The 17223-nt window shown below is 39.7% G+C and overlaps 1 protein-coding gene across 5 annotated transcripts in view; it reads right to left on the bottom strand.

Annotated features, from left to right (window-relative positions):
- The window catches only part of SMURF1 (SMAD specific E3 ubiquitin protein ligase 1), a 102121-nt gene that overhangs the window by 83165 nt on the left and 1733 nt on the right, over window positions 1-17223 (bottom strand). The window contains exon 1 of one of the 5 annotated variants that reach the window (XM_032872665.1): window positions 17058-17215. The exons of the other annotated variants lie outside the window; for them this stretch is intronic. Within the exon in view, the coding sequence (XP_032728556.1) occupies window positions 17058-17094 (37 nt within the window). The 5' untranslated portion in view covers window positions 17095-17215. Of the gene's footprint in view, window positions 1-17057; window positions 17216-17223 lie in introns of those variants that run through there. 5 annotated transcript variants of the gene reach the window in all.

The raw sequence follows: 17223 nt of genomic DNA, 5'->3' as shown, positions 1-17223 counted from the left end.
ACCTTCTGGAACATTGCTGAGAGATAAAATCATTGCAGTCTGGCAACTATACAGTTGTGGAGGGAAGCACCACACCCAAGAACAAGCTCCTCAGACTTCAGGGGAAACTATTGTTCCAATGGGCTCCCCAGAGCACTTACTCCCTGTGGAAATCAGAGAGCCGGTGGGGAACAGCTCCACTAACTGACCATGTTTCTGACAAGTGGCCATCTTGGTAGCCGCCCGGATACTGTCAAGACACAAAGAAAGAGCTACATTGACTTGTTTTTTCAGTATTTTTGGTGAAACATTAAAGTCCTTAGCCCTTCACTATCAAAAAGACAAGATTCAGTCACACAGACACCAGCTGTATTTCTTTTTACATAATCATAATTTCACATCATTTCTCTTGAGTCTTCTGGACAGCCACTGGTGTTATATTTGGGTACTGTTCTAAATGTCTCCAGGACCCAACAATTGTCTATACTAGCAAATTCTCTCCTCACTTGGTTCATGGGTTCACACGCTGGATTACGTGGAACCACAGATTGCTCTATCTGAAAGTGACAACCAGCCTCATGACACTATCAAATAGAATATAAAATTCCTTCACAGAGAGTGGGTGGTGAGGAGGCCTGGGGACCAAACCAAAGAGAAAAATATCACAGGGAGAGCCTGAAGAATGTTCAAACTTTTACAAACTGACGGTTGTCAAAGAGAAGGGGGTGAGGGTGGGGGAAAATGGGTGAGAGGGAGTGGGAGGTACAGGCATGAGTGAGTCAGGAGGATAAAAGTACGGCCTAGGGAATATAGTCGATGGCACTCGTAGGGAGCAGAGCATAATGGAGAGAGTTGTCGAATCACTGCGTTGTACACCTGAAACTAAGGTAATACTGTGTGTCAATTATACTTCATTAAAAAAAGGGAAAAAAAGAAAGTTTAAAATTTTAGAAGTCACCAAAATTATACAGTTGACAACAGGGAGCTTAGGGGGTAGGGGAACTAACCCATTATCCCTGCGTGGTTGAAAGCCCGCATACGTGCACCCAAAACCGTAAGATACCTAGGAATAAACCTAACCAAAGAGGCAAAGAATCTATACTCAGAAAACTATAAAGTACTTATGAAAGAAATTGAGGAAGACACAAAGAAATGGAAAAATGTTCCATGCTCATGGACTGGAAGCACAAATATTGCGAAAATGTCTATGCTACCTAAAACAATCTATACGTTTAATGCAATCCCTATCAAAATCCCATCCATTTTTTTCAAAGAAATGGAGCAAATAATCCTAAAATTTATATGGAACCAGAAAAGACCTTGAACAGCCAGAGGAATATTGAAAAACCCAGAGGAATATTGAAAAAGAAAGCCAAAGTTGGTGGAATCACAATTCTAGACTTCAAGCTCTTTTACAAAGCTGTCATCATCAAGACAGTATGGTACTGGCACAAAAACAGACACATAGATCAATGGAACAGAAGAGAGAGCCCAGAAAACTCATGTATAACTTCTGACTCACCCCAAAACATTACTACGAACAGCCTACTATTGACTGGAAGGCTTACTGATAACATAAACAGTCAACTAACACATATTTTATATGGTTCTAGTATTATGTACTATATTCTTGCAATAAAGCTAGAGAAAAATTAAGAAAACCATAAGAGAAAATACATTTACAGTACACTGTAATTATTAAAAAAAAAAAATCTGTAAGTGGACCCATGCAGTTTAAACCTATGTTGTTCAAGTGTCAACTGTATTTATTTTTTAGTGGGACTGTAATTAATGTTTCAGTGATATATATGTGATACATAATAATAAGACACAGTTTACTCTGATTTTTAGTAAATAATAAATAGGAATGTAGGCCAAGTCAAATAGCAATAAAAAATAAATATTAAATTGGTAAGAGGAAGTGGATATTTGAGAATATTCACTTTCCTTTTTATATTGTCACTTATCTTTGTCACAATAATGCTAGTGCCATTTCCCCCCTCCATAAACAACCTCTGATGCGGAAAGTCGATTGAAAAAGAGAGCTCCTAACTGAATGATGTTTAATGATGATTTTAATTTGGAGACAAAAAAGAAAAGAACCAGATTCAGAAACAATGTTTACACTAACTTAAAAAGTAAGAAGCAAAGTAACTTCCTAAACCTTAACTTCAATCCACTTACAAGATACTCAGGGAACCCCCAGGGGAGGTTGACCTTGACCAAATGTGGGGAAACAGCTGGGTGCTGAGTTACTTCATTCATTTCCTTGCAACAACCTTATGAGGTAGGTATTGTCTGAGGCTTAAAGCCGAAATGCATGATTTGTCCAAAGTCACTGGTATGTGGTGGAACTGGGTGGACCAACTCCACAGTCTCCCAAATGGAGACAGGAATAGTACCTACTTTGTAAGTTTATTGAGAGGATAACTCAGGAAATGTGCCTAGCATAGTGCCTCCCTGGTGATAATAAAAGCCTTGAGAACTGACAAATATCTTCATTATGATTGCCTAGAGTGACCACAATCCTGAGCAGCAAAGCTGGACAGAAAACCCAGGTCAGGTGTATCTTAAACTCGCAATCAACCATAGTGTTCACCTTAGGATCGCATAGTATGTAGTCTGGATAGCTGACCTAGTTTCCCATAAAGAGCCGAAGGGCAGAAGGGGCACCCCAAAGAGTAACGTCTCAACATTAAAGCTTAGCATTTGGCAGACTCTCATTCTAGAAACTCTTTGGAAAGACTCCAGACTGGCTGTGAGGGTTGTACAACCCCAGCGTCTGCGATCCAGGGCAGAGCTAAGGGAGGGGGAAAGAGACTGGACCTTCCACGGGATCTGCCTCCCCAACTCGAGTGATTGCCTTTACGTCTGAGTGCACTTTACGTCTGACCTACTTTGCCCACAAAAAGATTCTGAACGGTATCTGACTGTAAATGGAAGTAGTCCCAGAGTCCAGAAAAAGGTGGGGGGGGAGGGGTGCGAAATCACTACACAAACACCAACTTGTCATTCATACTGGAGGAGCCAGAGCTGGGCTCCAATTAGAACTTCTAAGAAGGTCTTAAGAAAGCATGTTGCAATAAACCAGCAAGATATTAAAGCGAGTACATCAGGGGAAGGGCTAAGGCAGACTTCGCGTGGCATTTTCTCAGGTGTCCAACGTCATTTAGTACTTACGTGACTCCACTTACTTTACAGACACTCTTATCCCTTCTGATTGGAAGGGTTTTTCTAGGGCCAAATAGGGAATCTGATGTTAACTTTGTAACAATGCACAGACTGGGTAAATAACCAATGTTTTCCTTCATCTGGTCTCCATCCCCTTCCTGATGTCCAGTGTGGTGCTTGCCAGACAACCTAGCACTTAGTAGTTTTTCAATAAATGTTTGTTAAAAGAAACTTTGTAGACTATTAAGTCTACACTTGGCCCCAACAAAGGATTCCTTATAAAGCCCCTAGAAAGCCGATCATTTGCATAAACACAGTCACACACAACACTAACTACTTTGTGAAGGAGCCGAATTTAGCCCCTCGAGTCACTGTTACCAAGTTCCCCTCCCACAGTAGCCACACACCCACGGGAGGCATCACAACCGACCTCCTCTAAGCACTCACCCTGCGTACCCTTTTTCTAGCACTTTCCACAGCTAGAAAGTGGCAAAACTAGAACTGGAACATGGACCTCCAGCTGGCTCTTAACCATTATACTACTCCGTTTACTGGACCCTGTGTTGTCCTCTGGACACAAAAGGGCCCCTTCCTACACGGCAGGCCTCTAAAACTGAAGCCTGGGTCCTCTGTCTGGCCACACTCTTGCCCCATTCCGTCTTTGCATGTGCTAGCCCCCATGGCCCCACTCCCCATGCAGATCTTTCCAGAGCTACTTCAAATTCAGCCTCCCCAGCAGCTAGACCTCTGTAGCCCACAAGGAGCTCTCTTTTCAACCTGGCACCTTTAAGGAAAAAAATTTTTTTTTTAATGCTCAACTGTTTCTAGTGATTGTCTCACTCCCTACTGTACTGTTAAGTTCCCGGTAGAGACTATTTTTGTGACATTCCTCTCATCTTTAACACTCAAGTATTGTGCTCAATCCTGAGTAAGGCAGTGAATTGGCTTTGGTGCTTATCCTCCTTTAGAAATAATCGGACTAGAAAATTAATATCAAATTCAAATGCAAAAATGATGAACTATAATGTTAAAGAATAGAAGTGTCACTAAAATAATACAGAGCTTATTTCTCCCCTATATTTTTCAACAGATATGCATTCCTTCAAAAAAATAGATATGCTACGTAACACACTGGGGGACAATGTATTTCTCTGCTATTTCCTTAAAATGATTCTTCTTTAATGAGATGCTCTTCTGTCCCTAAACTATCAGATAATCCAAACTGGGTTTATTTGGTGTTACGTGTAGTAGCATTTCACAGCTGTTAAAAAGAAAAGGCAACCTCAATCAGGAGATGTTGATATGATGCACAAACAAATTAACATAACAGGTTTATTCCCTGCTCTCATTACATACCCACCATAGGCTGGTCATTGTCGGGGGAGTGGAAGGGGGTGGGGCGGGGGCCAGGGCAGAAGGGGTTACTCTGCTCCACATAATCATTCAGGGACCCAGGCTGATAAAGGCTCCACCATACGCCACACAGTTCCCAGAGCCCCACGGAAGAGCTGAAGGCTTCTACCGCTTCAGCCTCACCATGGGACAAATCACGTCTTACGGTTCACCAGCCAGAACTAGTCCTGTGGCCCCACTAACCACAAGGCTTCTGAAGAGCAGAGAGGTTTCTGCTACAGAGGCAGCTGTGGGTGTATGAAAATAGAGCAATTCCTATATTATGTGGAAAAGCGAGATACACGAGAGTGCACATCCTAGCCTAGCACCTGCGTCGAAGAGCGGGAGAAAAGGAAGGGAGCAGAGAACCTTTGGAAGAATACAAGAGAAACTAGTAATGTCATGATAATAATAGTCACTTCCCTAGAGGCAAGCTGGTTGACAAGGGACAGGGATGATAGGAGACTTATTTTTGATGAATACCCTTTTATATCATATGCATACATCATCTATTTAAAAACTCTCACTGAAATTTTTAGGCTGTGATGTACACACTTCAAATTAATGAGCTGGGTTGTTTTTTCTGAATAAAGTTCCATCTATTCTAATATAAGAAACCCCAAATCCTTGACTCATACTGCCTGAAATTAAACACCTGGAGTAACACTGACATCATCGTATCCTTTCGTAAAGCCTTGTGAGAGATCTTGACTGGCTTCTGTTGATTCTAAACATAAACAATGCTACTGAGCAGGTGATAATTGCTTACGTTAATAAACAGTTTCCTTCTGGAAATCATATTTCTGTTACTTCAACATAGGTACCATTTTCCAAAGTAAAACTCCTTTTCTGAAATAAAAATGTATTTTTTTCCTACTGCTAGGCTGAACCCTATGCAAAATACAGCAACCAAACCCAGGTTTCCAAAAAGAAAACAGCACTGCTATCTCAGAATGCATGAAAATATGGAATGCACAGAGCCAGTCTTTTCCAAAATCATAATCAACACTCTCAAATAATATTTAAATGCTTCATGTGCCAGATGTGCCAGAGGACAGCCTCTGGGGCTTATGACAAGGTAAACGGCACTTCTGCTCGCCTCCTGTAGTTGTCTTAAACAAAAGTGGAATCCGCTGACATTCAGGTGATGAAGCAAGCCATAAATAATGCAATAAGTAAACACGTAGGTCAAGTCTCCAAAAAGACTTCCATAATTCATTTCAATCTTAATATCAAAAACAGGTCTAAAAAAAGAACCCAAACAGGCTTACACCACTCCCATCACAACACCTGAAGTTTCAGGCTCCAAGAGAAACAGAATGCTATCAAGGCTACGTGCTATCTTTACGGATTTTACTCTAAATTCCAGCTTAGCATATTACACGGTGACTTTTTACTGCACAAGTTGGTTCTTAAACAGCCTGTGACTATCGCTCAAGCTCTACAGTATACTTCCACATATAAATTTTAGTGGAAAATCAAATACCATGCACTGCTTCCAAGTATCAATATTATGCTTCCCACTGAATGTGTTTGGGTCTATCAAAGGCATTTTCCTAAACAGGCTTTCCGCCAACAACCTGGGTGCTCTAAAAGGTTCTGGGTACTATCGTTTCACCTACTTTTCATCTCAAATAGCTTGACCCAACCGATACTAACCATCTCCAAAAACATGACTCAATTTTATTTCTAAGTCGCTAAAGAAAAGCAAATTATCAAAGTTTCCAAGCCCAGCATGGGTCTGGTATAATCCATTATTAAATCTACAGAATGAATTAGTAATTATTAAATTGCCAGTACTGCAGTACAGGAGACCAACACCAACATAAGTTAAGGAGAAAAAAAGAAAAGAAAAGAAAAGAAACTTCAGGTCACACTGCATTATGTTTAAACTGAAGACAGATGGCATTAATTTGTGGGTATGCAAACAATTGCCAGGACTTCCAAGTCAAAGGCAGCCATAATACCATGTATCATTGTTTCTAAGACATTTTTTCTGATTTTAACATCTCTGAAATCTTCAAATGAATCACAGTGTAGTGTAATTACTGGTGTTTCTTTTTTAGTGGTACATAAAACAATGGTGTGACTTTCAAAGTCATCTTAGAGTCACTGAAATATGACAACATTAACATTAGCTAACACACATTGAACACTTACTGCAGACCAGACATTTCATGTGGATTATTTCATTTAATACACACAAACTGAAGTGTCTCCAATTATTTCCCAACCCATCCCCTTTTTTTTAGCTGAGAAAACTAAGAGATGAGGTCACTCGTCTAAAGGCACAGGCTGGCTCCAGCCCAGCTCCTAAACCACCCCACCTGGCTGACTCCAGAGGAAAGACCTTGGAGGTATGAGAGAGCCAACCATTCTTCTTGGAAGATGGGTTCAAAGCACAGCCAAGCATCTTTAAGCCCCCTTTGCTGTTTTTTTAGGAAAATAGCAAAGAAAACACAGAGCTCCAAATATCAAAAATGAGTATTAATCCAAAGCTTTCATTATAAAAGAAGGGTTGGTAATCACTTACCAAAAAAATTATACACTTGGATAAAAACCAATTTTTTTTCCTATTCCTCCTAAATTCTACTTACAAACAACTAATATGCACTTTCCCCTCTCAAAAATACCCTACCATCTCCAGAGAAATGACTTAAGAATTTCTAGAATCTGGGGCGCCTGGGTGGCTCAGTGGGTTAAGCTTCTGCCTCCGGCTCAGGTCATGACCTCAGGGTCCTGGGATCAAGCCCGCATCAGGCTCTCTGCTCAGCAGGGAGCCTGCTTCCCCCTCTCTCTCTGCCTGCCTCTCTGCCTACTTGTGATCTCTCTCAGTCAAATAAATAAATAAAATATTTTTTTAAAATTTCTAGAATCTGCACTGAAGTTTGTTTAAAATCTTAGTATTGAAATAATCCCCAATAAAATAACACTACACAACAATTCAGAAACATTCTATAATACAAATCAGCAATGATATTTGTTGGGGTAAGTTTATATATAAAGCTACCATTCCTAACTCTCAGGAAAAATATCTGGCATTTTTGCAAAAATGCATCTTTTGCTTCGCACTACTACAAAGAAGGCATATTTCTTTTTCCTAAGTTCATTAAATGGCAGCTTTATCATCCTCACACTCAGCATACACAAAGCTAGCATCATAAATTTTTTTTAATGGTATTGTCTAGTTATTTGTTGGTTGCCCTCCTAGCATCCATTTTTCTCTTCCATCAAAATGTCCCAAATGTTGGGTGGGACTATTACTAGATTCCAAGATGGATCCTTCTTGTCCAACCAGCACATCCCATCATCCTTGCCACAGTGGTTGGTTCACAAATGAACACAAGACCCAAATCAGGCCAACCCAACAAAGGGATTCAACTCTAGGACTTCCATTCTAGCAATGAGCTGCTGGGAAAGTGGACTTTAAACATTTCTGCTGGTTAAACCTAGAGGCAAATAGCCATGGGAGCTTCTAATAGCCATCTTTTGATCATAAGAAAAAAAGAGATAGCAAGAATGGTTCTGAGGTCACAGCACTGAGAACCAAAGCAAAACTGGAGTCTTCTCATGCTATTAACTACTTTTGGACTTTTCAGTTAACTTACTGAATAAAATGCTTCCTACGGAACCAATTTAAGCTAGGTTTTCTGCTACTTACATCTGAAAGAATCCTGGTTTTTGTTTTTGTTTTTTTTAAATGAAAATATCATGACGTATGGTATTATAAATACAAGACAGAAGCAAAAATGTGAAATTGGCTGAAGAAAGGAGGCAGGGTAAAATTCAATGAATATCCTACCTGGTTGATGATATCAATTACTAAGATAGGGGAGACTAGGATCAGAGCATCTTGGGGAATGAGTGGGGAGTGTGGTGTGATGAGGAAGACAAAATCGGGAGTTATCCAGAGGCAACCACTGTTGTATTCCTGTACAAGGGAATGTAACGTGTTCTGAACCACGAAGACTGAATTTCCCATTCTAAACTCTTTCAAATAGTAATCTTCAGTTTGGCTTCCTGACTACCCTCCATGGTTGCATACAATTGAACTTGTCATCAAATGTCCCTAAATCATCAGACCAGGAGAAGCTCTACATACCCTGACCAAGACAACTGGTCCTTCTCTCCAGTGCTCTTGGAGCTGCAGCTAGAAGCAGTGAACACAGAAGCCGAGGGTAAAGGAGCTGCACTAGCCAGGAGAAAGGGCAATGCTAGCAAACCTCTTTCCAGCTCCCGCTTTCAAATAAGCCAGAATGAGAAGTTTTATAATTAATCTTTTAGCATCTTTGAAAGAGAGAAATAATTGATACTGTAGCAGGAGGGTTTGGTTGCAATGACATTTAAATCAAACAGGGCACAAAGCTGCTGTCCAAGCAAGAGATGGTCACAGCTTGAACCAGGATGGAGACAACAGGCATAAAGAGAAGACACATTCCAGATGGACTATGGTGGCAGAGTCAAGAAGGCTGGAGGGTCAGAAGTTAGGTATGAAAAACGACAACAGGTCTTGGTTTTTGGTTTGAGCAACTGAGTAGATCTAACAAAGCGCGGATGACTGGGGAGAGGAAGGCTTCTGGGGAGGAGGGAACCAGGACGACCATTTGGGACATGTTAAGCTTATGGTGTCTCTAAGGCACACTTGGGAAGAGGAATGCCACCTTTTCAACCTTGCACAATCAAGAAGGGAAAAAAGGCTAAGAAAAGTTAAATCAATGTCCCATGAGGACATGTAGGCCTTTTCCTACACATGACTATTGATTATTGTAAAGTATGAATTCATTATAGCTGGATTAAGTGTGCTTCCAAGTATTTCTGTAACAGCACATGGGATGATTATCTATTTAGGACAAGAGAAACTATCCTTTTCTGTCCTGTAAAATGTGTTTTTAAAGAGTAAAACAAGTTGCATGCTTTTTTTTAACCTAGAAATAAAACACATACAAAACAAAACAAAACAAAACACCCAACCCTCTTGGAGCTTGGTTTGATAGCTTGGCTCTCGTGAGGAAACAGGAGAATGAGGGCACACAGAGAGAAGGCACTACTAGCCCTACTCAGATGAGCAGACATTGAGCAATCCTCAAATCCATCATTTGTAGGTAATATATGGAGAAATGCTATTCAGTAAAACTTAGAATTTTTAATCCCAAAGACCTAGGAGAACAAAAAGGCAATGAATTACAGGTGGTTACAACTTTACTACTTTTTTAGAGTCAGAGATTCCTTTTTTAGGCACAGCTAAAATTAGTAAAGAAGCCCTTTAAAGGGGCGCCTGGGTGGCTCAGTGGGTTGAAGCCTCTGCCTTCCGCTCAGGTCATGATCTCAGGGCCCTGGGATCGAGCCCCACATCGGGCTCTCTGCTCAGCAGGGAGCCTGCTTCCCCCCTCCCACCTCTCTCTGCCTGCCTCTCTGCCTACTTGTGATCTCTGTCAAATAATAAATAAAATCGTTAAAAAAAAAAAAAAGAAGCCCTTTAAAAAAGTTTAAAGCAAACATACTGATTATGAATACTGAGGGAAAATACCAAGTTATTGTTCCTGACTTATGCAAATTAGCATTTTCACTTCCACTTTAGGGATGAGGTTATTTTTCTTTTTTTTTTTTTAACGATTTTATTTATTTATTTGATAGACAGAGATCACAAGTAGGCAGAGAGGCAGGCAGAGAGGCAGGCAGAGAGAGAGAGGAGGAAGCAGGCTCCCAGGACCCTGGGATCATGACCTGAGCCGAAGGCAGAGGCTTTAACCCACTGAGCCACCCAGGCACCCCATGAGGTTATTTTCTAAAATCAGGTCAGAGATAACCCCAAATGACATTCCAAATAAAGGATATAAACCAGCACTATTATTCAGAACCACGACCCCAGTCTTTCAAGAACTCACTATAGAAAGGGGCTTCAGGAGGACCCGATTTCTGAATCTGGAAAGAATCATTTGGGCTTACTTAGTATTATGCTGGAAAAATTTTGGGTGGGAGGTGTTATCAGAACAAACATATCCTCTGGGAAAATAAGTTTGTTGAGATCTACAAAGTATGCAGAATATTTTTTACTCTCCAAAACCCAGGAATCTTCCTGTGAAGAAATGCACATAAACATGGATATATGCCTTTAGATGCTATTTAAGCCTTTTAAAATATATTTTTGGCGGGGGGGGGGGTGGCTCCTGGGTGGCTCAGTTGTTAAGCGTCTGCCTTTGGCTCAGGTCATGATCTCCCCAAGGATTGAGCCCAGCTTCTGGCTCCCTGCTCGGGGGAAGCGTGCTTCTCCCTCTCCCACTCCCCCTGCTTGTGTTCCCTCTCTTGCTGTGTCTCTCTCTGTCGAATAAATAAAATCTTAAAAAAAAAATCATTTTGAATTTTCAGAACACCTACATACAAAAATAATTCCTATTGGCAACTAACGTACTTGTTGCTCTAAGAAATTCTTAAGAGCTGTAGATTCTTTTTTGATTTTAACATCTGTAATTGTTGAAAAGCAATCTATTCTCAAGCAGGAAGGGGGAAGAGATCAAACAATACAAAGAGGAAAACAGGGAAAAGATGTCCCTCTCGCCTGGATCTTCATGCCCTGGTTCTCCCTCCCAGAGAAAATCACAATTAGTATTCTCAGAGGTATCCTTGTTGTAATGTTCTATACAAATAGATCTATATAAATTTCCCCTTTTATTTTTTATTACTCACACAATATGTACAATATTCACTGTTTTGAATCTTTTTTCCCCACTCTCAACAATGTATCTTAGAAAATGTTCCACATCAGAATATAAAGCACTATCTGGGTGGCTCAGTCAGTTGAGCGTCTGCCTCTGGCTCAAGTCATGATCCCAAGATCCCAGATCGAGTCCTGCGTCAGACTCCCCGCTTAGTGGAAAGTCTGCTTCTCCTTTTGCCCTGTTCATGTTCTCTCTAGCTCTTAAATAATTTTTTTAAAAATCTAAAAATAAATAAAGCACTGTTTTATTCTCTTAAACAGCTACACATCCCTGGGGATATAATGTAATTTCTTTAACTAGTGCCCTACTGATGCACACTTAGGTTGTTTCCAGTCTTTCATAATCTCAAACAATGCTGCAATAAGTTTGCATGTTAAGACTTTTTTTAAGTTTATTTACTTATTCATTTTTAAATAATCTCTCCACCCAATGTGGGTGGGGCTCGAACTCACAACCCCCAGATCAAAATATCTCATGCTCTTCCGACTGAGCCACCCAGGCCCTGGCTGCATATTAAGACTTTACACAAATGTGTGAATGGATCTGGGAAAAAAATTCCTAGAGGCAGAACTGTTCGATCAAGGGCATATACACTTATTATCTGATAGCACCAAACTGCCATCCTTACTCTATTATGTCAGTTTACATTTCCCAGCCAAAAGAGTTTCTCCTTTTCCACACTTTTGTCATCCCTAACGTATTTCCAAACTCTCTGGTCTTTGCTAATCTGCTAAATGAAAAACAGCTGCACTCCTAGTTTTAACTGCTATATTGTTCGGTATGTAGGGCTGGGTATCTTTTTGCATGTTGGAAATTCATTTTTTTTTTCCTTTCCTATGAATTGTCTGTATTCTTTGCAAACAGGTTATTGGCCTACTCCTAGTTGATTTTGAAAGCTCTTTATACAGTAAGGAAGCTAGACTTTCATTTTCACATAGGTTGCAAATTGTTTTTCCTAGTTTGTCTTTGCATATTAGTTTTCATCCATTTTCTTTTTCCATGGAGAAATTTCCTATCCAACTAAAGTTTAATTATTTACAATTATGTATCAGCTGACTCTTTCAGATTTCTAAAGCTACAAAACCATATCACTTGCAAATAATAGCAATTTTGCTTTCTGATGGCTTTTTCTAATTAATAACAATTTTGACAGTGTACATCCCTGTATTGTTCCTGACTTTAATGGGAATGCTTCCAAAGATTCACAATTAAAGATGATGCTGGCTTTGGCCACTATTTCTCTAAGGAACTTTCTGAATGCACAAAGAATTTAACAGTTTGCTCTTGAGTACCTTTTTCATGTCCATCAATAGGTTTTATAGATTTTCTTCAGTGTCAAATATACCATTAGCTTTAGCATTTACATAATTATTTAGGAACTAGAAATAACAGGAACCTATGACTCTGTATTTACACTCGGCTACTCTACAAATAATTCATAACTATTCATTAAAATATTTAATGCACATCTAGTCCCTGTGCGACACGAAAAGGCAGGTATCTCGCATCCCAGGCAAACCAAGTCTCTAAAAAATCATAATTCCACCCACCTCCTTTCCCCACTGTGGCACTTTTGTGAGCTAGAAATCAAATTCAGACCTTCTGACTCCCAACCCAGGGTTTAAGGCACAAGAAAGCACCACGGCCTTTAGAGAATTTAGCGACTGTCCAACATACAAAGAAAAAAGCAGGCTACCATCTACAACCCGCAGCTTCACAAGGTTCTCTTCCAGACTCCTGAAAGCAACCTCCAAGTTGGACTCAGGAGCTTAAAACATCTGAAATGGCATCACCCAGCAGCCAGTATAATAGGTTCATGCTCAGTGATACACAATGTTGCCGACCTTCCTCAGCCAATTAGAATCCCTTTCAGCTGCGAGGGAGGTGGACACAGCTGGAATCAGGTGGGGGCAGCGCCAGATGCATTGATTGTATGTTATTTACGCCTTGTTTTAAAACAATAAAAGGTTTTTTTTTTCCTTTAATCCAGAAGTATGGAAACCGTTACATTCCACTTAGTTTAAATATCCAAATGGATGAAATTACATCTGTAGACACAACAGTAATTCTAACATTTTGAAAAGAAAATATGCCTGGCCCACATGGCTAGGTGCTTTTGTTTTGTTTTTCAACAGAGCTCTCCAGCTCATCTCTAAGTAGCATGCCTTAGGGACTGTGGTCAGCTAGAAGGATCGTGCAGAGGACAACAAGCCAATTTAAATTAGAGGCTGGCTCTCACTAAAATTCACTTACAGAACAACAAGTGAACCAGTCACTTAAGTTGTTCAGGGACAAAAATAAATAAATAAATGGCCACATTGTTTTAATTCTCTGCTTAAAAATATTTCACCTCTAAAACGGTTTTGAAATTACAAAAATGTGATCCAAATAAGAATTCTAAAAGTTAGGGTTTCTCAACCAGAATATCAGAGCCTGCCAAGATACTAAATTATTTCATCTATTTTGGAAGGTTCCTGAACTTCCCTTTTGCTCTTGGCACTCAATAAAAATGCACAATTCAGCTATTTTAACTTTTAACCAGTGCCCACAAACATGTTACAAAACAGCCAGTCTAGTTAAGTGGATCATTGAGCTGATGTTGAAATATTATGGGTCAATCTTTCTTTTTTTATTCATGAGGAAAGATTTCTTCCCGAGTGACTCAGTCCCAGAGCCTCCTGACACCCAGCGTTCCACACTAGGACCTGACAATGTGACCAAACAGAGAAAATGAAAATTTGTAGAAGAGAAGGAATAACTCAAAGTTCAGACACCACTTTCATGGTTGCAAAACCCGGAGTTTTGACCTCAAATAGTTAGACTTGTAGGCAAAAATTCTAGTTGGCTTTCACTACAACTGCTATAAAGATACAGATAAAAATAAAGTGTATAAAGTTATTTATTTCATTGCTCAGGTCAGTTAGGTGGGTCAAGAAGCTTTAAAAAGAAATGGATTTGAGGCGGAAAAAACAACCTTAATGTGATCAAATCACAAGTAAAATCAGTAATACAACCTATATTTGGCAGAATGTGATTTCTTTTAGAGTAAATTGAGGTTTTGCCATAGTTACTTGATGTAGCCCATCCCACACCCTTGGCTAATTCAGCTCAGAGAAGTGCCGTGACTATACCTTCAGAAACTTGAGGCTGACCCTGAGGAAAATGTCCTAGAAACTCAGGAGCAGCTCATGGCTAAACACCAAATGACTTATTCCATCCTATCCTGGTTATGGTTTTTAAAACCCAAAGTTCTTCCTGCCTTACATAAGCCAGTTCCCTGCTGGCATAACCTGACAAAGGCAACACTCTTAACAGCTTTCTTAACCTTTCAGAGAAGCCGAACTAGTCCAAATCAATTAGGCCAACTGTTACTGATAAATCAGAGTTATTGACAGCTATTAATACAACTTTTTCTCTCCAAGTAACCTCATCTGGATGGCCGAACCCCAAGTCTCCCTTACTTTCCGTGTGCTACAACTTTAAAAATAGCCTCTGTTTCCACATGCTATCAAGGAAGGTCTCCTCCCCCCTCTACTTGGAATTAGAATTTTTCTTTTCACAATACACAGTCACGCTCCAAAAGCTATAAAAACACAAGGAGATTTGAGAGAATCTCAAGGCATAAAAACGCAAAAAAAAAAAAAAAAAAAAAAAGTTTATAGGCATTTGCCATTTCAACTAACTGGTTAACATTAGAATAAAATGAAATTTGCCTGAAGAGCACTGCGGAACCCTTAAAGCTCAAAATTCCACTCTTTTACCCAAAGTGGCCTAAATAACATATCTGGGATTCATTTGCGTACCACATAAGAAGAAAGATTTTGCAAATCCTGCTTGAATTTAAAATAATAATGTTTCCAAAGTGTTTGATTTGCTAGTGAACTCAAAATGTCTGCAAGATAATGTTAAGATAACTTGATTTTGCACATATTATGCCCCAAACCTACTGAAACTATTTAAAAACTATTTTCCTGTTAATACCACAAAGACATTCATCACAGTTAACTTCTTTTAAATATAAAGAGTCAAATATTCATTTTACCGCATAGGCCAGGCTTCCAAAGCAGTTCCATATACCACCCAATAGTTTGCAAAAACAGAAAGGGTTCCACAGGAAGAAAAAAATATATCCTAATCAATACACAAAATGAATGCTTCACCTAAATCAAACACAAGTGCTGTGTTTTATTTTATTTTTATTTATTTATTTGACAGAGAAATCACAAGTAGGCAGAGAAGCAGGCAGAGAGAGATAGGGAAGCAGGCTGCCCGCCCAGCAGAGAGCCCACTGTGGGCCTGGATCCCAGGACCCTGAGACCGTGACCTGAACGGAAGGCAGAGACTTAACCCACTGAGCCACCCAGGCACCCAAGTGCTGTGTTTTAACGCAAATTTCTGAAAATCAGCATTGAGAGTAACAGAAAGCGTAAGTACCCAACGTAATTTGGAATAAGTAGGTAGCCAAAATGAGAAAGAGAATCAAAGAATGTTATAATAAAGTTGAAATCTCGTTTTTTATGAGGAAACTGAGACCCAGCAAGGTTACATAATTTGTTCCATATCATGCAGTTTATGGTAGGTCTGATCAAAATCACATTCCTTCATTTTAAATCCAGTCCTCTACTCATCACCAAATAAAACTGTAGACCCCAAAGTTCTAAAGACTCTTTTATACTCCAATGTCTTCACACGTTGCCTTGAATCATGCCTTGTGTGATATCACTCGTTAGAATATCCCTCGGTTTAAAAACAATTTTTTTTTCCAAATATGACACACAGTAATAAACTCTGAAACCTGTAGCAAGAGTACTCGACTTTTGAAAGATGGCTACCCCAACATGCCAGAAGTGGAGAGATTTCAAACTCCTGACAACCTTAAAAATGAGGCCAAAACCTATTCTATCTACAACGAAATAGGATTCCAGCATCCTAATTAACATAACAGCATGTCAATTAACATTCAACAGACAACACACGTGGGTCATATGGGTCTGCAATCACCGCTAAACTCAATTCTGTTGCAGGGAGGACCACACTCACAGATCACCCCAGACCCTCAATAACACCAACAGGGGTGAAGGGAAAGGGGGCTTTGGAAATAATCCTCATCACCTGACCCTTCAATAGCAAATGCCATGCCAAACTCTTCAAAACATTTCTGTATCTTCAGCATCTAAATCTCTGAACCCAAAAAATTATTTGGGAGGACAAACCAAGCCTTCCCTTTCACCAGGGATAGGCCCACACAGGTTTGACGAACATATACACACCTGACACAAACATTGTAATTAGAACCTATTCCTTCTGAAACATTAGTCACATTTCTACCAGAACTCATGAAATCAGTTACTCCTGCTTTTAACAAGAAAAATGAAACCAATCTGATGTCAATTACAGATTGCACTGTAAATGGAAATCAAATTAAAGTTGCCAGTAATTAAAGTTTTACAAGGATTACAAAGTCAAAAACAGGGCTTTCATGTAACCATAAAAATAACAATGTTATACACTGTATCTACATGGTGAGAAGCTGTTTCCTACTAGCCCTGGAATAAAGGATTATGTTCCTCCAGAAGCAAAGATCCCTAGGATACATGGCGTTTACTTGACAAAACCAGGCTCTGGATTTGGGTCCAAATCATTATCTGATCACATTATCTTATTGTAACCTAACCTGACATCTTTATACCAAACAAAACAAAACCAAAAAACCCCATATACATAACTCTACATATATCTATATCTATCCATATATATAAAACCCCTTTGAAAAAAATAAATCATGCAACAACTACGTACTTTCAAAGGAAACTTTAGTTTGAAACCAATCACCCATTGCTGTTTTACTGGATTTTTACCGACGAATTAGGGCCACGCATCTGCCATCAAGTGTCCAAAATGCTCATTCGCTCTTGGAAAGGATCTGACGGGACTCTGACCAGACTGGCCACGGAACAGAGAAATC

The sequence above is a fragment of the Lontra canadensis genome, unplaced genomic scaffold (genome assembly GCF_010015895.1).
Source record: "Lontra canadensis isolate GAN:19392208 unplaced genomic scaffold, GSC_riverotter_1.0 scaffold45, whole genome shotgun sequence".
Lineage (NCBI taxonomy): Eukaryota > Metazoa > Chordata > Mammalia > Carnivora > Mustelidae > Lontra > Lontra canadensis.
The sequence above is the reverse complement of the archived record's forward strand: the minus strand, read 5'-3'. Positions and strand labels throughout refer to the sequence as shown.